At 41.4% G+C, this 22,258-nt stretch overlaps 1 protein-coding gene across 1 annotated transcript in view; it reads right to left on the reverse strand.

The window, feature by feature from the left end:
* The window catches only part of auh (AU RNA binding protein/enoyl-CoA hydratase), a 152,853-nt gene that overhangs the window by 113,644 nt on the left and 16,951 nt on the right, over positions 1–22,258 (reverse strand). The window contains 1 exon segment of the mRNA NM_001126065.1: positions 19,330–19,417. Within this exon segment, the coding sequence (NP_001119537.1) occupies positions 19,330–19,417 (88 nt within the window).

The following is a 22,258-nucleotide window of genomic DNA, read 5'->3' on the forward strand; positions in this document are numbered from 1 at the left end:
CCAGGCTTATTAACCTTGACCAGGTTGGTTTCATTTATGGCAGACACGCTAGAGATAACACATGCAGGGCAATTGATCTAATAGATGCAGCCAATAAAAAGCAGACGCCAACCTTGTTACTCAGCTTAGACACCAAAAAAGCATTTGATCATTTAAATTGGAACTACATGTTCGAGTTTATTAGGCAATTGGGTATCAGGGGTTTCTTTCTAAGAGCTATGCAAAATTTATAAACCCATAACCACGTTAAAGCTACCAGAAGCTTCTCCTGGTCAGATCCCCATTCGCAATAGCACCAGGCAAGGATGCCCTCTATCATCTCTTTTTTTATGCACTGAGCATTGAGCCCTTAGCTTCAGTGATAAGGAACCATAAATATATTTTACTGTTCGAGCATTGCTTATTCTAGCCCTTTGCTCAAATACCGTCCTTCGCCTTCCACTCTTTTGAAGTCCATGCAGCTAGGATCTACTGCCCATTTGCTTTACAGGTTGCAATGATCTACTGCACTCCAGGAGCTACTTCTAAATTTCTAGATGATTTTTCAGCCTGGTTCAAGCCTATAACCTAAACCCCCCAAACATTCACTAACCACTGGTTTTCCCCTCTCACTCCGCACTTAGGGGTATATTTATCATGCTGTGTAAAAAATGGAGTGAAGCATTACTGGTGATGTTGCCCAGGGCAACCAATCAGCAATTAGATTTCAACAGTTAGCAAATCAAAGCAAAGCATCTGATTGGCTGCTACCATTTTTGTGAATTGTTTATATGTACGTTATCTGTTCTGTCTTTTGTACCCCTCTATTCTGTAAAGCACTGCGTAAATTGATGGCGCTATATAAATAATATACAATGTGAAATGTTTTAGACAGAAGGAATGCATATACAAATCCAGGCTCTTTAAGTATGACACCCGTATGTTCCAAGGCAAGAAGTGGAAGAGTTATTTTCTTGCATCCTATTTAGAGAAGTCCACTTAGATATCTACACAACACTAGTAGGCAAGCCTATTCTAGATAATACCACCTCAGAACAGAGACTTGCAAATTTTAGTCTAACTGCATCTAGGCTTGGCATTACTTCACAGCAAAAAATCCACACCCTCCCAAACTGAAAGACATAAGGGAAATTATATTTATGACTGCTAATATCAGAGGCATCTGTGAGAACTGGGAGAAGATTTGGTCCAGTTGGGATTATTATATAACCAACACACTCAGACAGGGAGACAATATTCCAATTCAGTGACCCCAATCAACCTGATACACAATTGTAGATTTTCAACCCTCCCAAGGGACCTGTTTTTTTTTCCCCTTACTTACGGTTTTGCGGTTTATCTGTACGTTTTTAAAGTTACTTAATAATTACACACAGGCTCCACGCTAATCATATGTCAATGCTTCGCTAAATGGTTGTAAATTAGCACTTTAACAATTTCTCTTCTCTGGAACTCACTGTAACAAGCATATGCCCTAGCTTTTTTATATGCCTGAAATATAATAAAAATTTCAAGTTACAAAAAGAAAAACAAAATAAAAATTCTCACCCAAATAAACATACAAGCAGAGATTAGTAACCCACAGTTAAATCTTGACTACCGAGGGCGAATAATCTCCTCATGTGTTATTGTCCTTATGGATGCCTTCTTATCTGTAAGTCAAACTGTAACAACATTGGGTTTATGGAGGGGATTGTTTATTGGGGGTTGTTTATTGTTAATTATCTACCTTGGGGTAGCTTTATTCTCCCTGTTTGCTCTTTTACCTCAGTTTTCAAGCCTCATCGAAAATGAATGGAACAATGTGTTTCTCACTTGTGCGCTCCCAAATACTCTGTTGCATACTTTTTTTAAATAAGGTAGCTTGAGCACAAAAATGCATGTTGGCACTACACATTCTAAGGTACACAACCTTTATTTATTTTAACACATAGACATTGTACTATTTGATACAATATGCCAAATGTCTGAGATGCTCCCAACAGTTCTTAACCAGTATCTGTTTTACAGCTGTCATCACTTGAAATTTTAGCATTTAAAATGTTAAACATACATTTGTTTTACACAATACTCAGTGACCTTCTTCTACAGATATAAATCATGCCTAAGTCTCCTGGTCACAAACCTTTACAAATCAGCAGGTGCTCATGCCAGATCTTTTAGCACCACCCAATTCCACTTACATTGAAATTTGGTATCATTCAAGACCACTATGGGGCCTCCAAACTTCTGCATCACCCTCCCTGTACCCACAATATCCACTGTTTGTATTGTTATACCTGTGCGCACACTCGTGGTCACGTGTGTGCATTCATGAGCACATCCGCAATTCTTCAGACGCTTCAGAACAAAAGACTTCTGATGCAGGTTTAGAGCCCTGCACAATGTAAAGAGGCAATGATAGCTACAGACATGTGAAGCTTGCCTATGATGTCAGGAACAAGGGAGGTCCAAATAAAAGTGAGATGAGCATTGATTTGTTTCACTATTGGCACAGGCAGAAGTCTCTCACATCTTGAAGTCAGCGATGAGGAATTTGGCAAGCTGCCAGAGGCAAGGTAGGAAAGCGAAGGAGACGAGTTAAAGGACAAAGAAAGGCAAAGTCACTTGGGGGTGCCAAAATGTTAGGCACCCCCAAGTAACTTAAATTGCCTACCTTTTACCCCGGGCTGGTGCCCCTGTTCGGAGAGAACAGCACCAGTGAGATTCCTCATGCCTAACATTTTGGCACCCCCAAGTGACTTTGCCTTTCCTTCTCCTTTAAAGCAACAAAACTAGTTTATTATCATTTTAAATGGTGCAAAAATAAATAAATAAATAAATAAAGCAACATATTTAGGAAAATGCCATGTTTTATATAAGATTTTCAGACTGTAGTTTTTGATTTCATGAGTGTTCCCCTTTAAATTATTGTCAAGGACTATGCACATATTATAGACTCTCAGGGGCCCATTTGCTAAACAATTTTCAGATAAATTCGTGTTTCTTCTATACGAAAGAACATTTCAGAATTTATGCAAAAATTTTGTTAAAATTCCACAAGTTTTTCGTGGTTTTTGGTAAATTTCAACTAAAAAAAACATATTTTGCACAAATAATACAAACATTTCGGAATTCGTTAACGCTTTGGTTACACTTTCATCGGGACTATATTTTCCCCAGGTTTGATCTGTCAAGTGCCATTGAGTCCTATGGAAGGTTTCCAAAGCCAGCAATGGAAGGCTTCAAAGCCAGAACTGTTCTCCAAAAATTGAGTGACTTTCGGAATGCAATTGCGATATTTTCGTACGAACAATAAAAGCATTGTCGAGACATTTTAGAATTACAGAAATTATTGTGGTTACTTCTAATTTATACCATATCACGTTTCAAGACTAGAAAAGAATGAATTTTAGTAAATGTGCCCCTCAGTGTTTTAAACTAGAACTTTTTTAATGTTTCTCTTACAACCCCTGAAACCTTGCTATTCTTGTCTATGCCAATTATGTGAAAAAATGCTGTTTAAAGAAAATTGAACAAATCATAGTATTTTTACAATTTATGGGTTACACTGCATATACTGTATTTAAAGAGCTTATGAAAGACAAGCTACCTAACTACTGCTGACAACTGAATAAAGGAGAAACATTTATTAAGGGTTTCAGCTATATTTGGTTCATGTACCTGTAGGCATTTTCACCTGGAGTTCCATCCTTTATGCTGCACTGACACATAGGGGCCCACCCATTAAAGTGCAATTGACCACGAATGAGAAAAATTTGTAAGAACTTTTCGTATTGACCACGATAATATCGTTAAAATAGTATGGCTTTTTCGTGGTTTTGGTTAAATTCCACGAAAAAGTTGTATTTTTCGCAAAGACTACGACCATTTCAGAATTCATTCAAGCTTTGGTTTCATGACTTTCTTTTGGCCAGGTTGGAGCTGTAGAGTGCCACTGAGTCCTATGGAACATCATAGTGAAATTAAACTGCAGCACATCCTTGTTGCAATAGGGAAAAGTTGTTTTTTATTTCCAGGTCAGATAAACAGGCAATGTTTTGGGCTTACTCCAGCCCTTACAGACTTAATTCCACCCTCCCATCACTATAAGCATTACCTTTCTCCCCTTTTCCCTGGTCTTTTTTCATCTGCTACCCTTTTTCTATAAACAGGATCAGAGAACCCTGCTCACAAGAACAATCTTTTAGTCACTAAGTCACAATAGTAGAATACATTATGCTTAAACTAATAAATCACAAACTGTTGCAGACCAAGAGTATTAAAGGGGACCTGTCACCCACACATAAAAAGCTAAATAATAAAAGCCTTTTGCAGACTAAACCTGAACATACTGCACTGCTCAGACCAGTCATGTTTTTTCACTCCCTTCTCAGCAATAATCAATGGGTGATCGGATTATTGGTGATTAGAACTATAGCAAAATTTGTAACCATATATTACATTACTCCCTTGAAACAGGCACAGAAACCCCCTTCCAAACTGTTGGGATATGGATTTAGAAGTGCTGTAGTTTTAGTCAAGTAGTTCCAACATTTTACCAAGCTAATATAATCCACAGATCATTTACTTCAGGAAATTGTGTGGTTATGTGTATTATTAGGTATTTTATTTTACAAGATTGCCCAATAAAGATCACATATATAGATGCTGTCATTTCATTTCTGTACAGGGAATCTCATTCATGACTCTTCAATACATAAAATCAGATGTTTTACGCAATGCGGCTAATTGCAGATTGGAGTAAAAAAGGAATGGGTTGAACAGAGAAAAATCTAGCTTGACCCTTATTGATTGTTAAGCCAATTTAAGAGCTAATGTAAATTAATTGATCCTAAAGCTCTCCTTTATAAGGGAAAAACACATCACTTAAGAAATAGTTTGTGCAAGCAATTATTATAATGCGCAGTTTATAAAAGTGCAATCTAACAGTTCCACAAGCCATAATGCATGAATGCAGAATTTCACAAAATGAGCGTTCCTCTGATCACATTCAGTTTAAAGTGGAAGTACATTTTCCTGATGGAAAATGAAGATAGAGCTTAATAAATATGTGTTAATATTAATAACAACATGCATTTCATTTCAAACATCACATACAACATAAATAATATATCCCCTTAAGCTGTTTGATTGTAAATAATGGAAAAGACTTGCTGTTAAAAAAAAAACAGGTTGAAAGTAACAGTGCATCTGACTGTTCAGAAAAAGAAAAGTATTTTATTTGAACATGTGAAGAATTGTTCCAGCTGGTCCTTTGGCAGCTGAATAAAGTGAACTACAGATCAGAATCTTACATGTTAGAGACTCCCTAGCTGTATAAGCAGCTGACACTAATCAATAAATATTGTGAATTAGTCTAAACAGCATTAGTCTAAAACAGCACATAAGGCAAAAGATAGAAGGGCATAGACAAAAGAATACCAAGACAGAAAGCAGCCAAATGGTAGAGCTTAAGAAAGAGGGAGTAAGGACAAGAAGAGATTGAAAAGAATAGATAACAAGAGTAGTAGTAATGTTGAATATTGTAACAATGGCTTTAACAATGAGGAATGAAAAAAGGAGGTGGTGGGGTAAACAATTTTAATGTGACAGTATACCCCGTTTTTTAACATTAGTGTAATGAATATGACTTGCAATGAACAAATTTTGACCACTTCTGTAACTGGGAAAAAAGTGATACCTTTTCTAAAAAGCAGCTGCTTTGCTACCTTAGTTGGTATATATTAAAAGGGAAGCTTGGAACATCCGACTTGAAAGAAACCAAAAGAAAAGGAATGCAAAGTTTATGGGACATTTTACCCTGCCTTAATGGTTATTGCTTTGTGATTAGGGGAAATTATATATCTCAACCATCTAAAATGTCCCTGTGGTCAGGTATAAGTTGAACCCCAACGTTTCGGCTCAAACGCCTTTGTATTATAGGGGTATTCTCTCATTCAGAGTATCTTCCTTCATATGCTTTTGTTCAGGTTTTTTTCACTGGGTGGTATGTATTGTTTAATTATGGATATTGTACGGTTTAAGATGCAATATTTTGGCTGCATAATGATTTGTTAAATAAAAATGTCTTTTAACTATAATACCTCCCTGGGAAAGTTTTTTCTGATGTGCAGGGTTTACTTGGGGTTCTATTGGTGTATATAATCCTCTAATGGGGGATTGTTGAAACCCTAGCACCTGGATATTTCATATATTTGTTTTTCTTTGATTGCTTGTAAAGGGCAAGAATATTTTAGCCCGGAGTGCCCTCCATTATTCTAAAGTCAGGTATAAGTTGGTCAGACCTCAAGAACAGGGCCAGAACTAGAGGTAGGCAGTTAGAAAGAAGCTAGGCAAGTACCTCTTCTGCCTACCCCAGGTATTCCGCCACCCCCAACAATTGGCACATTACAATCTCACCCCCAAGATGTCACTGAGCGTGGTTGTTCACACACACATGGGGAAGGAGGACAAGGAGGCCAGCCAGGTAGCCTAGGGCGCTCAGCCAGCTTGGCCAGCCTCTGCCTGTAAAGAATAGGATAAAGAAACACAGTGATTTGAAGAATTTTTCAAAATGCTAAACTAATACAGATGTATATAGACACTTTGCAACAGATTTTAATTGAATTGGGTGAATCCTGTAGGATTATTCCCATTGGTACTCCAAAAGCCATGGTCCACAAAGAACTTTCAAAACATGAAATGGATTTTATCATTGAAAGGTATCAATCAGAACAGGGTTACAAAACAAAACAGTGATTGTAGCAAGATCAGAATGTCCCTTTAAGATTGATGAGAAGACAAGGTGTAAAATGTTAGGCACCCCCAAGTGACTTAAATCGTCTACCTTTTACCCCTGGCTGGTGCCCCTGTTCGGAGAGAACAGCACCAGCCCAGGGTAGCTGCAGCGCTTCCTCCTTTCTGCTTCGCTCACGCGCACATGCGCAGTAGAGTGAAAAAGCTAAACTTTAACAAAGAAGTTGGCTTTTCACTCTACTGTGCATGCGCCGTTTCTGGGAATTTGCCGGCAAAACGAAGCAGGAAGGAGGAAGCGCTCACTGCAGCTACCCCGGGCTGGTGCTGTTTTCTCCTAACAGGGGCAACAGCCCAGGGTACAAGGTAAGCGATTAAAGTCACTTGGGGGTGCCTAACATTTTGGCACCCCCAAGTGACTTAGCCTTTCCTTCTCCTTTAAAGGAGCTGCTGGATTTTTGGCAAGTTGTATTCTTGATTTCTCGCTTGTGGGGTATGGTAGCAAGATGAAAGCCTTTACTCACATAGAAAAGCATCTAAGTCCAGCTAAACTTTGCAAAAGTTATGCCCAGTCTCCCACAAAAAAATGATTATGCTCTGATGAGACCAAGGTTGAACTATTTGGCCATAACATAATCATACCTTTTATCAGCTGGAACTTGTGTTTTAGTAAAAGTGCATGGAATCATGATTTGTTCCATGTATCAGTCTATTTTGTCATAAAACCTTCAAGTATCTGCTAGGTGGATGAAGATGAAGAGGAACTTGACCTTTCAGCATGACAATGACCCAAAGCATACACCTAAATTAAACAAGCAATGGCTTAATAAAAGGAGGATAAATGTTTTGGAATGGCCCATCCAGATCCCAGACCTTCATCTGATTGAATATCTGTGGAGTGACCTAAAGAGAGCCCTCGCAATTTAACAGCTCTGGAACACTTTTGCGAGGAGTGGGCAAAAATTGCCAAGCCCAGATGTGCCAGACACATATCTAGTGTACAGAAGGAAAGAGTTAAATTCAATAACGCTGGCTCATGTCTATATATTTATATTATTTCCAGTGCATTACTTTGCCACAATGTTACAATTTATAGTGGGCACTCATTTTGTAGTTTTATCTAGCTCCTTTCTTGGGCCATACACAGGCTGAAAAATGGATCAGTCCCTCCAAACAAAGTCTGCAGCTTATTAGCCCATGTATGGGGCTTGCCAATTGGCCCACCCAAATGATATCCGGATATATTTTTTTTGCAGATTTGCATCTGACAGTACTGGACACAAAATATGGAGGAGAGCATTATGGTTAAAAAAAAACCCTTGAGTCATTTAGTTGGTAAATTAGCCCATAAACCAGGGGTGGGCAAACTATGGCCCGCGGGCCGCATCCGGCCCCTTGGCCTTTTAAATCCGGCCCGCCGACGACGCCAAGTCTCATCACGCGAGACTTGGTGTCATTGGCAAGCCGGAATTAAAGAGATGAAGGGGGTGTATCGCTGGCCTGGCCCTGCCCGCCCTGGCCCGGTCCGGCCCGGGGGTAAGTAAATGTGGCCCGTGAGCCAAAAAGTTTGCCCACCCCTGCCATAAACCTTTAGAAATAACAAAAGCAAGCTTTATTGAAAGTAAAAACATTATCTTAATGGCAAGACTTTCTAGTTGCTTAAACAATTAGCTTACAAAACGCACTGCAAATCACTTGTTAAAGTCCTCTTTGCAAGATAACATTTATGAAAACACCATTTACAAAAATGTAGCATGTTTATCATTTTATTTTGCAAGTGTCTCTTGACGCCAGTTTTCTAAATATGTGTGTTTAAGTGATATCTCAATGCAAATGCAGTATCAAGTGACACATACTAAAAAAAATCCACTTGTCAAATTATGTTGTCATATGGTTAACTGACAAACTCATCAAAAATAATTTGAGTGTGGTACAGATGAAGCATGCTAATTTCCCCGACATCAGGCTGCTTGTCACAGAATAGCAATATAGGGCATCTGGCCTAATTAACCAGCCATCGTATAAAGCAGGCTCACCAGAAGGGCAGCTTGTAATGTCTTCAAAAAATTGTGGGGCACAAAAAACAATGTTTGAAAATGTATTTGAGAATGTATTGAAAAAGTACACTGTTTTACTAAGTAAGTAAACTGAAAGGATTTTAAGAAAAATGCCTGGGACCAAATTTAAAATGTCAGAACAAAAATAATTATATACAGGTATGGGATCTATTATCTGGAATGCTTGGGCCCTGAAGTTTTCCATAATGTGGGGCACCATTTCTTTAAACTATATCAAGGTATAATGTAACTATTATAGTGACCAAGAAATCAAATCAGTCAAAATTAAGAATTGTTCGTTTAAATAGGATACTATGGCAAATGACATATCAGTATATTAAAACGCTCTGGATAATGGTTTTCTAAATAATAGATTTTATATCCATGGTAAGAAAAGTTAAACCTATAATTTTCATAATGGAATCAAGGCTTTAATAATTACATAAACTTAAAATAAATTGATCTACTGAAGTCACAAATGTGTAGATACATATAATTTACTAAGCCAGTGCTGCCTAACTGGTGGCCGACGCCCCCATGTGAGGCCCTCCATCTGTCTGGCTGCTGTGACTGCTTACCTTTGTGTAAGCTTTAAAGGAGAAGACAGGTAAAAACTAAGAAAGCTTTATCAGAAAGGTCTATGTAAATACAGCTTATATAAGCACTCAAAGAAACACTGCACTTAGTCCCCAATCAAAAGAAGTATGCACAGCTGTCTCCTGCTCCCCCTCCCACAAGAATGCAAAGAACTCCATCCCTTAGGAATGTGTAATATGAGCTACCAAGGACTAGAGCTGCAAGCAGAAAGCTACTTAAAATGGCAGCTGCTGTCTTAAACAAAGGGAGGGAGCTTCTAGGGTATGATAATGCTTTCTGTTGAATAAATATAGTGTTCTAGGTGGCACTAATGTGGCAAATCTATTGGCAGTAAAATGCCAAAATTACTTTCCTTCTCCTTTAAATGGTATCAGTAATGAGATTAACTGGCCCTCTTGTCTTGTTCACACCTCAGATTCAGGCTGTAATCCTCTGTATTGTTCACAACTATAAGACTCTCCTCCTTTGGTCACACCTGTAAGTCCCTCCATTGTTGACACCTCAGATCTATGCTGCCTGTGCGTGCCATACTCTGCCCGTCCTGTGCTGCCTGTGTGTGCCATACTCTGCCTGCCCTGTGCTGCCTTTATGTGCAATACAGTCTGCCCTATGCTACCTGTGTGTGCTATACTCTGCCTGCCCTTTGCTGCCTGTGTGTGCCATACTCTTCCTGCTCTGTGCTGCCTGTGTGTGCCATGCTCTGCCTGCCCTGTGCTGCTTTTGTATGCCATACTCTATCTGTCCTGTGCTGAATGTGTGTGCCATACTCTGCCTGCCCTATGCTACCTGTGTGTGCCATACTCTGCTTGCCCTAAGCTGCCTGTAGGAGGTGAACCTGGCCAAGGTTTGTTCTGGGAATTTGTTAGAATTTGAAAATAGTAGTTAGGAGGTCCTTAAGGTGTGTGATTATGTGCTGGGGGTTTCTGTGCATATAGACTTAAAGATGTTGGATGTTGTTTAATATGATTTAAAAAACTTCTGTCACATATGAGTGATGCACGATGACCCGAAAGTGAACACCAACCATTGGTCTTTTAGGTTTGCTACCACCATTAATGTAGATATGGTCTTAAAAATGTATGTGCTAACATAGGCATGGTTTAGTATGGGGGTGGTTTAAAAAAGGGAGTGGCCACAACTGACTTCCATTATCGTCCCTCCACCACTTAACCATGACAGAAGCACTGTTTTAAAATGTATATAAATCTTTATCTATTCCACTGGAATCTACTGCCCTCAGATTCCAAGGAAGTTAAGCACCAGAGGCTCACTGCAGTGTGCTTTAAAGGAACAGTAACCAAAAAATGAAAGTCATTAAAATATAATGTACAGTTGCCCTGCGCTGGTAAAAAAAAAACTGGTAAGTTTGCAACAGAAATGCTACTATAGTTTATATAAATGAGCTGCTATGTCAACACGAAGGCAGCCATTGAAGCTGGGAAAAAGGAGAAAAGGCACAGGTAACATAGCAGATAACAGATAAGCTTTGTAGAATATAATGGGGTTTTATCTGTTATCTGCTAAGTAACCTGTGCCTTTTCTCCTGTAAATGGCTGCCCCCGTGGCTACACAGAAGCTTTATTTATATAAACTATAGTAGTCTTTCTAAGGAAAACACACCAGTTGTACCAGTACAGGGCAGCATTACATTATATAGTAATTACTTTTATACATTTTCATTTTTTGGTGTTATTGTCCCTTTAATAGATTAGTGCAGGGTTATAACAATGAAACAAGGCCAAGAATTCTGTTTTATGAAGAAAGGTCACTGCAATAAAGGAGATTTTGAAGATATAAAGACTAATCCTGAACAGGTTGAAGACCCATTTTTAAGTTAAGAATCCCTGGCTGGATTTTTGGCCTCTGTGTACTTGAAAAGCCAGAGTCCATTCTGAATCCCAGTCCAGGTCTATATTAGTCCATATTGTGTTTCAATATTGTGTCTGAATATGGCCCCCGTCCAATTACTTCTGTCCAAGTTATGTGCATCTATCTACCTGCAGACTGTATCACAATTAATGGATCAAAATTAATGTAAACTAGAATAAGATACATACAAGTTCAACACACACCATAATAATATTAAAACTCCAGTCACCTAAATTTTGTGGTTTCCCGTAGACATGTCCACACATAAATGCCTTATGCAAGTTAAACTCTGCATGCTGCCAGTGTTTACAGCACATTTGTGTTTACTCCCACAGTAGCTTTAAGAGATGAATGTTATTCTAAAAATGCAGCATAAACACTACAATGTAACATTACACTTTTGGTCTTCGCGTTTTATATAAATTAAACCTATATGTTTCAGTGTCTTTTTGTATAAACACCGTATTAAGCAAAAGAATAAGGCCAGAATGTACTCTGCCCCAAGGTACCAGGAAAATGCAAGACATTCTGTGCAGGAGCCAGCCATCAGCGCAATATATATAAAGCTTTAGGTTACAACATGCTGCGTAATACCCCGTTATCCTCAGGGGCTCTGTCTTACACAGTTTTCCCAGCTGTTTCCCAGCCACACCATCTGGCTCACCTATTTTTTTATATTACAACAAAACAAGTGAGTGAAGCTTGTGATTAAACAGTGTCTGACCATTAATATGCTGCTGAATCTGCCACTGCCTACAACTGAAAAGTAGATGTAAAGAATGAAAAGGAAAACTTGCCAGTGGACTGGGCCCCATATAAACATTTTACAGCCCCTTTAATTTCAGGAATACAAAGATTTTCATAAATATACAATGACAATGCTTATCAGTAGGTGACCCACTGGGTCCACCAGCAGTTGAAGGCTTGATCCCTCTATAGTTACACCCCTCAAATTAGAGCTCTGTTTTACTTTTCATGATTATATAATTAGCCAAACTAATTTTAAATTATAAAATAAACTGTTAAGGATATTACCAGTTATCTGTAAACCTTTGAGGTGGATTACTTAGGGAACTTTTTACTTGACAGTGTGTAAAACCCTGAACAGTTGACAAGAGGACTCCCATGCTAGCACTCAAGCAGGATATCCTTGAATTCTCTTAAGCCAGGGCCATTTGAGGACAGGGTTGAAAACACAGACTTATACCAATAAAGCTGGACAAAGCACATGTAAAATGTGTGGTTCATTAGAGAGAAGCCCTGATATTATGTTTTAACTTTCTTCCAGCTAGTGAAAAAAAGAAGGTTTTGGTTCTTGCATAAAAGCTGCAGTGTAAATTTTTGCCCCTGAAAATTTAATATCATTTTGCTGAATAAAATAGTTCTTAAAAAAGAACACTGACTGTATATGGGCATGATTTGGTCATCCCTTTACATACCACTTTTTACATGTTTTTCATGACATGGAAAGGAAGGAATAGCAAGCACTCAAAGTGATCCAGAGTCCTGTACTCTACACCTGCTCTGTGTATGCACCACAAGGGCACAATTGCCCTGCAAGCACAAGTGTTAATTTATTACAAGCTGATAGGGACAAGATAGTAATCACTTGTACCCCATGTTGGTAAGTTGGGCCTTTCATTTTTTGAAGACACATATTTCAAAGAATAATCTGCCAAAAGAAATAAGATAAGTAAGTGGGGAATGTTCAAACAGAACAAAGCATAAAATTCAGTGCCTGGTAATATTTTGTTGACAGTTACATGACATAAGGTGACATTCTGATGATTAGAAAGCATAGGTCAACATTGGGAGTCTGACATACAGGGATTACTTGATTGTAGTAAGACACAAGTACAAGGGAATCTGACAGCTGATAGCAGTCAGAAGGATCTCATCCTTATTAATCAGTAGAACAACACAAACACAACAAACATATGCCAAGAACATCTTGGTATCCAGTTTGGTGTATTACGCTCACATGCATATTTATAACACCTTTTGTCTAGTGAAAGAAATTCTCATGGGTAACATAAGTATGGAGAAATAACTACAATTCCATAAAGCCATTTAATTAAATGCCTACTAATGAGCAAAGTATTAGCATTAATTATATTCTTCTTTACTTGATTGATTTAATTACTAATTTGTTAAAAATGTGATACGTGCCAATTATCATTGCTATTGCAATGCATATGCTGTGTTTCAAATCAATATTTTTATAAGTTTGTAAGCATTGGAATGTTGCTGTGGTTATATATTTCGCCACCTACGCAGCAAGCATTACTAAAATAATATACTGACAAGGTGATTAACTTGTTAACTTGGGGCCAGGTTCACTTGAAATGCTACCAAGCAGAATATCATTTTTCCAAAAATGTTATCCCCACATGACAATAGGTCCAAAAGACAAATCAGTCACTTAACTTTAAGGGGGGCATTTATTAACTTTCTTTTTTTGACGATTCAAATTTTTTTCTTGGATCTCCTACCCTAAGGGGCACATTTACTAATCCCCGAATCTGAATCACGAATGGGAAAAAATCGCATTGGAAACGAAAATTTCGGAAGATCGCAAATATCACGAAAATGCATACGAAAAAATCGTATTAGTCACGATAATATCGTATTGGCGATCCGAAAGTCACAAAATTTTCGTACCGAACAATTGTAAACAGCGGTAAAACCTTTCCGATTTTTTCGTGCAAACGTCCGAAAAAGTCGTGCGCCGTCCGAAAAAGTTGTGCGCCGTCCGAAAAAGTTGTGCGCCGTCCGAAAAAGTCGTGCGGACGCCCGAAAAAATCGGCGAAAATACGCTCGGAGCGTTCGTGCTTTTGTAAATGTGCCCCTAAGTCTACTAAAAAAAAATATTTAAACAGTAATTAAACCCAATAGAACTGTTTTTGCTCTAATAAGGATTAATTATATCTTAGTTGGGATCAAGTACAAGGTACTGTTTTATTTTTACAGAAAAAAAGGAAATAATTTTTAAATATGTGAATTATTTGGTTAAAATGGAGTCTATGGGAGATGGTCTTTCCGTAGTACAATATGTATTTATATTTGCCATTATTACAGATGCTGCTAAAGAAATTCTAAGATAAAAGTAGTCCTATGTTCCTGATCACACCCAGCACAAACCTTCTAGAATGCAGGCGTGTCTGCAGCCTACCAAAACTGCGATATCATGTGCATGTCTGGATCAGCAAGCATGCAGTAGGAACCTGCCTTCTTGGAAGTAGCACACTGTGTTAGTGATTTGCCCCAGTTACAGGGAAGGACAAATTGTGCAAAGGAGATAAATAGGGAGTTCATGAGAATAATTTGGGCGCAAGGACGCCGGCGCGATGACGTCACGCGCTATGGCGCCAAATTCAAACTTAAAAGAACGCCAGAGACCCAGGTTCAATGCCCGAGTATAGCTCAATTTACCTATTGTGTTCCTGGGTTTCTAATATTCCTATCTGCTTTACTGTTGCTGTCTATTTGCCTGTTCCTGACCTTGAACCTTGCTGCCTGCCTTAAGTGACCTTTGCCTGAACCTGACCTCTCTATTGGATAATCCTGCATCTGTACTTCGCTCGGACTCGCTGGAAGCGGCCTTCCTCCTTGATCCTGACTTCACCCCTCCCGTGGGGCCCGGAAGCCCCCGCTGACATTATACTCGGGCCATGGATCCCGAGGAAGCGGTACCGGACGTCGGAAGAGCCCTTCGCGGGCTGGCGTCCCGTATGGAGGCGTATGAATCCCAGCAAGTCAGAATTGGGCAAGTACTTGATTCCATTTTGTCCCGTTTGCCCGTTACTCCCGCTGTCGCGGATATTCCTCCTGCTGTGGTGGTTCCTCTGCCAGCGATGCCGCCAGCTCGTGAGCCACGAATACCTCCTCCTCCGCGCTACAGTGGCAATCCGCAGTCCTGCAGGGGATTCGTGACTCAATGCCAGATTCAGTTTGAGTTCCAACCTTCCCAATTCTCCTGTGAACGAGCGAAGGTGGGCTACGTTATGTCTCGTCTGGAGGGCAAACCACTGGAATGGGCAACTTCTCTCTGGGAGAGTCAGTCACCTCTGACATTTGATGTGAAGGAATTTCTACAGATGTTCAGAACCATCTTTGATGCCCCTGGTCGGGTTGCTACTGCCTCTTCACGCCTGCTGCAAATCCGCCAGGGCAGTCTCGGTGCCAGTGAGTATGCCATAGACTTTAGAACCCTCATGGCAGAAACTTCCTGGAATGAGGAGGCTTATAAGGCAGTCTTCTATCAAGGCCTATCGTCCCGTCTGAAGGATGACCTGGTATCCAGAGATCTACCTGACTCCCTTGAAGATTTGATTGCTCTCGCTATTAAGGTAGACACTCGCCTTAAGGAACATCAGGCTGATAAAGAGCGGAGTAAAAAGTCTCATCCAGTCCTGGCTCCGCGCTTCCAGAACCCTATGATACCACCGTCTTCCCCGCAGTTTACCTCTTCCCCTTCGGAGGAACCCATGCAACTTGGGAAGGCTCGACTATCTGCACAAGAGAAGCTTCGGAGACGCCTTTCCGGCCTATGTCTATACTGCGGCGGACAATCCCACTTAGCGGTTTCCTGCCCTGTCAAGCTGGGGAATTCTCCTGCTTCAAGTAAGACTATTGTTTCTTTTGCTGGTAGTATTGTTCCTAAGTCAGCGGAACAATCTCACCAATTTCATGTTCCTGTGCAGATCCGGTTGCCCTCCCAGGCAATTCCAGTCTCAGCCTTCCTTGATTCCGGAGCTGCAGGAAACTTTATGGACTTGGCATTCGCAAAAAAGGTTGGCATTTCCCTCTTTCCAGTGACTCCTCCTATTCGGGTCCTCGCCATCGATGACAGACCTCTCTCCACGGACACCATCACGTTAACCACCGGTGAACTATCTGTCCAGGTTGGAGCACTACATCTGGAAAAGATGTCATTCCTGATCATTCCATGTCCTTCGTCTCCTGTTGTGCTGGGGTTGCCATGGCTACGACTCCATAACCCCTCCATTGACTGGTCATCGGGTCAAATCTCCCGTTGGAGTCAGTACTGCCAAAGACATTGTTTAATTCTTCAGCCACTCCAGCGGGTTACAGTCTCCTCTACGAGTCTTTCAGCTCTACCCTCCGTCTACAGGGACTTCTCTGATGTCTTTTGTAAAAAATCTGCAGAGTTTCTTCCCCCGCATCGGCGGTATGACTGCCCTATTGATCTCCTTCCTGGAATCATGCCACCCCGTGGGCAGACCTATCCCTTATCCCCTGCAGAGACGGCTGCCATGAAGGAGTATATCTCTGAGAATCTCCAGCGTGGATTTATCCGTCCTTTTACTTCTCCAGCAGGAGCTGGCTTCTTTTTTGTCGAAAAGAAGGACGGTGGACTCCGCCCCTGTATTGACTACCGGGGTCTCAATAAAATAACTGTTAAGAACAGATACCCTTTACCCCTTATTTCAGAACTTTTTGACCAACTAAAAGGGGCCAAGATTTTCTCTAAGTTGGATCTCCGTGGGGCCTATAATCTCATCAGGATCCGAGAGGGCGATGAGTGGAAGACGGCTTTCAATACCCGTGATGGGCATTACGAGTACCTCGTGATGCCCTTCGGCCTCTGTTCTTCGACACCCGGAGCCTCATCTACCCTTCTTTATTGAAGTCGACGCCTCTGATGTAGGAACAGGTGCTATTCTTTCCCAGAGACATTCTGCAGATGGTAAGCTCCATCCATGTGCATACTTCTCCAAGAAGTTTTCCTCCGCCGAGCAGAATTACGACATTGGGAATCGTGAACTCCTGGCTGTCAAACTCGCCCTCGAGGAATGGCGACACCTCTTAGAGGGAGCATCTCATCCGGTCACGATCTATACCGATCATAAGAACCTAGAATTTCTACAGTCTCTAAAGAGACAGAATCCCCGTCAGGCGAGGTGGTCGCTTTTCTTCTCCCGTTTCAATTTTGTCCTGACGTATCGTCCTGGGACCAAGAATCGGAAGGCAGACGCCCTATCCCGGAGTTTCTCTCCAGAGGATCGTCTACCTATAGAGCAAGAGCCTATCATTCCTCCATCCAGGATCATTGCCTCTGTATTGCCCCAATTCGCTGAACAAATATTGCTAAGCCAGTCTACCGCCCCTCCAGATACTCCCATAGGGATGGCATTTGTACCTCCTGAGTTACGCCTTCCCATTCTCCAGCAGACTCATAGCTCCAAACAAGCTGACCACCCTGGTTCTGAAAAAACTCTTGAACTTCTTCGACGCCTAGTTTGGTGGCCGACCATCCGCAAGGATGTCCGAGACTTTGTCGCAGCTTGTACTGTATGTGCCACCACTAAAGCCAGCCACTCTCGACCCTGCGGTCTTCTGCATCCATTGCCAGTACCCTCTCGCCCATGGACGCATTTGGGTATGGACTTTATTGTGGAGTTGCCGCCCTCCTGTGGTAACACTGTCATTTGGGTAGTGATAGACCGCTTCAGCAAGATGGCACACTTCGTACCCTTGAGGAAACTCCCCTCGGCTGTAGAACTGGCTCAACTCTTCATACAGCATATCTTTCGTTTGCATGGTTTCCCTGTGGAAATTGTCTCCGATAGGGGGTCTCAGTTTGTGTCCAGATTTTGGCGCTCCTTGTGCAAGTCTCTGGGAGTATCTCTTCAGTTCTCCTCGGCCTATCACCCTCAGACCAATGGGGCAGCAGAGCGTGTGAACCAAGCTCTTGAACAATTTCTGCGAAACCATGTTTCCCTCTGCCAAGACGACTGGTCAGATTTACTCCCGTGGGCAGAATTCGCTCACAACAATGCCAGTCATTCCTCCACTGGAAGATCTCCTTTCTTGTCAGTGTATGGTCAACATCCTTTGGCCTTCCCTCAAGATTTTCTCCTCTCCGAAGTTCCCGCTGCAGATGACCTGGCGGCTCACATGTCTGTTATCTGGGCTGCCACCAAGTCTAATTTGGAGAAAAGTTCCCTGGTACACAAAACCTTCGCTGATCGTCGGAGAAAGCCTTCCCCTCCATACAAGGTTGGTGAAAAAGTCTGGCTTTCTTCCAAGAACATCCGCTTGAAGGTACCATCTCCGAAACTGGGTCCCAAGTTCCTGGGTCCCTTCTCCATCTCTGAGGTGATCAATCCTGTGGCAGTCCGGCTACAACTTCCCCCAGAGATGCGGATTCCTAACGTGTTCCACGTCTCCTTGTTGAAACCAGTGGTGCTCAATCACTTCTCTTCTGCTCAGTCCCCTCCTTCTGCCGTCCTCGTGGATGGTCAGCAAGAGTACGAAGTTGAGAAGATTCTAGATTCTAGGCTCTCCAGGGGATCACTTCAATACCTCGTCCAATGGAAGGGATTCGGCCCTGAGGAATGCTCCTGGGAGAAAGACTCTGATGTACATGCTCCTCGTCTTGTGAAGGCGTTCCATGGTCAATTTCCTCAGAAGCCTCGGTCTAGTGGTCCAGTGGCCCCCCGTGGGGGGGGTACTGTCATGAATCGGCGACGCTCCCTACCTGGCGTGCGGCGGCGTCCTTCCTCCCGGCGCGGCGAATCCAAGATGGCGGCGCCCAGGGCCCCACGTGGGCGCAAGGACGCCGGCGCGATGACGTCACGCGCTATGGCGCCAAATTCAAACTTAAAAGAACGCCAGAGACCCAGGTTCAATGCCCGAGTATAGCTCAATTTACCTATTGTGTTCCTGGGTTTCTAATATTCCTATCTGCTTTACTGTTGCTGTCTATTTGCCTGTTCCTGACCTTGAACCTTGCTGCCTGCCTTAAGTGACCTTTGCCTGAACCTGACCTCTCTATTGGATAATCCTGCATCTGTACTTCGCTCGGACTCGCTGGAAGCGGCCTTCCTCCTTGATCCTGACTTCACCCCTCCCGTGGGGCCCGGAAGCCCCCGCTGACAATACAGCAGCCATGAACATGAATACTGATATATCCCAATATTGTTGCCCTTAATAAAATAATACTGATGCAGTATCCATTCTTTTATCATAGTGAGATGAGGTCTACAAATTTAGTACATTAACAGATTATAATTCTTAAAAAGTATTCTCATATTTGCCATTTTACCTGCACAAAAGACTCCAGGAACTTCACTCCGTAAGACCACTGTCCTTACTTTGTTATTACCCTTCAGAGAATCTATCATCTTCATCATCTACACAATATAAAAAATTAAAAGAAGAGATTAAGGAAGACTGGTCATACCTTAGATAGCAATCATAGCCCATATGCAGTGCCACATTGTATTAAAGAACATGTAAACCCCCCTCAAAAAACTGTAATCAGTGAACAGCCTCTTTGAAATCTTTAAATACCTGCCACTCCTGATGCTCAAAGGTTAATAGTAAGGCAGCAGCATCCCCTTAATCACTTGAGATTCCTTCTCCTCCTCTAACTCACTTGGCCCCCTCCCTAAAGAATTGATTTTGGCTGTTGGCTACTGAGCATGCTCAGTTCTTCTCAACTCAGGTTACTCAATATGCTCTCCAGTATCTCAGCCAATGAAAAGATGGTTTCCATAGAAACTCTGCTCTAGCTGTGCATTCTGCTGGAGAAACATGTTTATGTGCAGTGTCATTCTGTGGCTACTAAAGCAAATAAAGTGCTGTCTTGTATAAAAAAGGGCATTGAGTCAAGGGATGAAAAAAATTTTGCCTCTTTATAGGTCCCTGGTAAGGCCTCACCTTGAGTATGTGGTGCAGTTTTGGGCTCCAGTTCTTAAGAAGGATATTAATGAGCTGGAGAGACGTGCGACTAAACTGGTAAAGGTGATGGAAGATTTAAGCTATGAGGTTAGACTGTCAAGGTTGGGGTTGTTTTCTCTGGAAAAGAGGTGCTTGCGAGGGGACATCATTACTCTGTACAAGTACATTAGAGGGGATTATAGGCCACCCCTTTAGATTAGAGGAACGGAGCTTCCATTTGAAGCAGCGTAGGTGGTTTTTCACGGTGAAGGCAGTGGGGAGGTGGAATGCCCTTTCTAGTGATGTGGTAATGGCAGATTCTGTTAATGCCTTTAAGAGGGGCCTGGATGAGTTCTTGAACAAGCATAGTATCCAAGGCTATTGTGATACTAATATCTACAGTTAGTATTAGTGGCTGTATATATAGTTTATGTATGTGTTGTTATAGATTGGTAAGTATAGGTTGTGTGTGCTGGGTTTACTTGGAAGGGTTGAACTTGATGGACTCTGGTCTTTTTTCAACCCTATGTAACTATGTATCACAGGCAAAATGGCTGCCAGGTGAAAGCTGCTATTTGTTTTGGAAAAATGTGATGGTGCTGGAAAACGGTGGGGATATATGCAGTTCAAATGAGGACGTTTGGGTGGGGGGAGATGCGCCCGACATTTATACATGATAGGAAATGTAGAGTTTACATGTCCTTTAAAATTACCATAAATGGGCAATTATAATGAAACCTGTAGCCTTTAGTTCAGGATTGTAATGTGGCATATGTCATCAGGGGGTCCATACTATTGGTGAGTGGGTCGGACAGCCAACCCTAATCTGCTAATTATTAGCAGAGCTAGCTATCTTCTGAAAAGGCCTAACCTAAAACTTCAACATGTCAAAAGGATAGAGAATACATTTTTTTAAATACTTTAAAAGCTGTGTGTAAATGTAATTTCAGCTAAAAACAATTTTCTCATCCTTTTCTGTTTTCTGCTCCTTACACTTAAGACAGTTTTTCCTCTAGGTCGTTTAACCAGCAACTTTTCTGTCGGCAGGACAATGACTCCGAAAAAACAAAGCAAAACTAGAAAGGGATGTTTGAGAACAAACTTCATGTTGGGTTGAAAAACGTGAAGTAACTAAATGAAATCTGAATTGTTATTGGCTCACCCCAATTTTTCTAACCTTGGACCATAGTTAGATGGTAAAAACCACTGTGCAAAGTTTGGGGACCCTGGTTTTAATAGTGTCTGAATGGCAGCAATTTAAAGTTCCCAACTGAAAGTCAACAAGTGACATCTGATTGGTTGTTGGTGGCTCCGCCCCCTTTTACTAAACTGGGACCCAGTGACTAGCTCTGCAAAGTTTGGGGACTTAAGTATTAATATTTAAAGAACGGCAGCAGTTTAAATTTAAATATATGAAGTCTATAGGTGAAATCTGATTGGCTGTTGCTGGCCCCGCCAACTTCTCTAAACTTGGAACATAGTCACCCAGTGGCAAATTTTGGGGACCCTGACATTAAACATGTGAGAATGGCAGCAGTTAAAATTTCCCCACTGAAAACAATGAAAGAAATGTGATTGGCTTTTGGTGGCCCCGTCCGCTTTTTTTCTAACCTTGAGTACAAAGTCACCCAGTGATTGACTGTGTAAAGTTTGGGAACCCTGACATCAAACCAATAAAATATAACAGGTGCATTCTGTTTGGCTGTTGGTTGCTCCACCCACTTTTTAAAACCTAAAAATGCAGTCCCCTAGTGACCCTGGTGTTAAAGGAGAAGGAAAGGCAGGGTGCCTAACATTTTGGCACCCCCAAGTGACTTAGCCTTTCCTAGACCTTTAATACTGAGCATGTAGCTGTTTCATTCGGGGTGACCCTATGATTATGTTATTCAAGTTTGGGGAGTGTAGCTTCAAATCTGTAAGTGTGGCAGCAGTTTCAAAATCTTCCCTGCCAAAGTCAATGGAAAAATTGGGGTGTTCGGGGGGGGGCGGCCACAAAAAGACGGGGGTCCGGATCGCTTAGAAAAGCACAAGCAACCTGCTCCGCTATAGGGCGAAGAAGTGTGGGGAGTTTGGGTGCTGTAACCATAAAGAATAAGTCGGAAGAATAAGGCGGAAGAATAAGTCTAAGAACAGTATATTGGGTTTTTCAACCCAACACAATAACTGGAGTGTCTCAAGAACAAACACATGAATTACCTTTGTTGAGTGTCCCACTCATAGCCCTAACATCTCTTCAACTGAGAATCTTTTTAAAAAGTATAAATCTGGTATATAATTACCCCAAATTACAAAGTTGTTATTGCTGCAAAAGG

This window comes from Xenopus tropicalis, chromosome 1, assembly GCF_000004195.4.
Source record: "Xenopus tropicalis strain Nigerian chromosome 1, UCB_Xtro_10.0, whole genome shotgun sequence".
NCBI lineage: Eukaryota > Metazoa > Chordata > Amphibia > Anura > Pipidae > Xenopus > Xenopus tropicalis.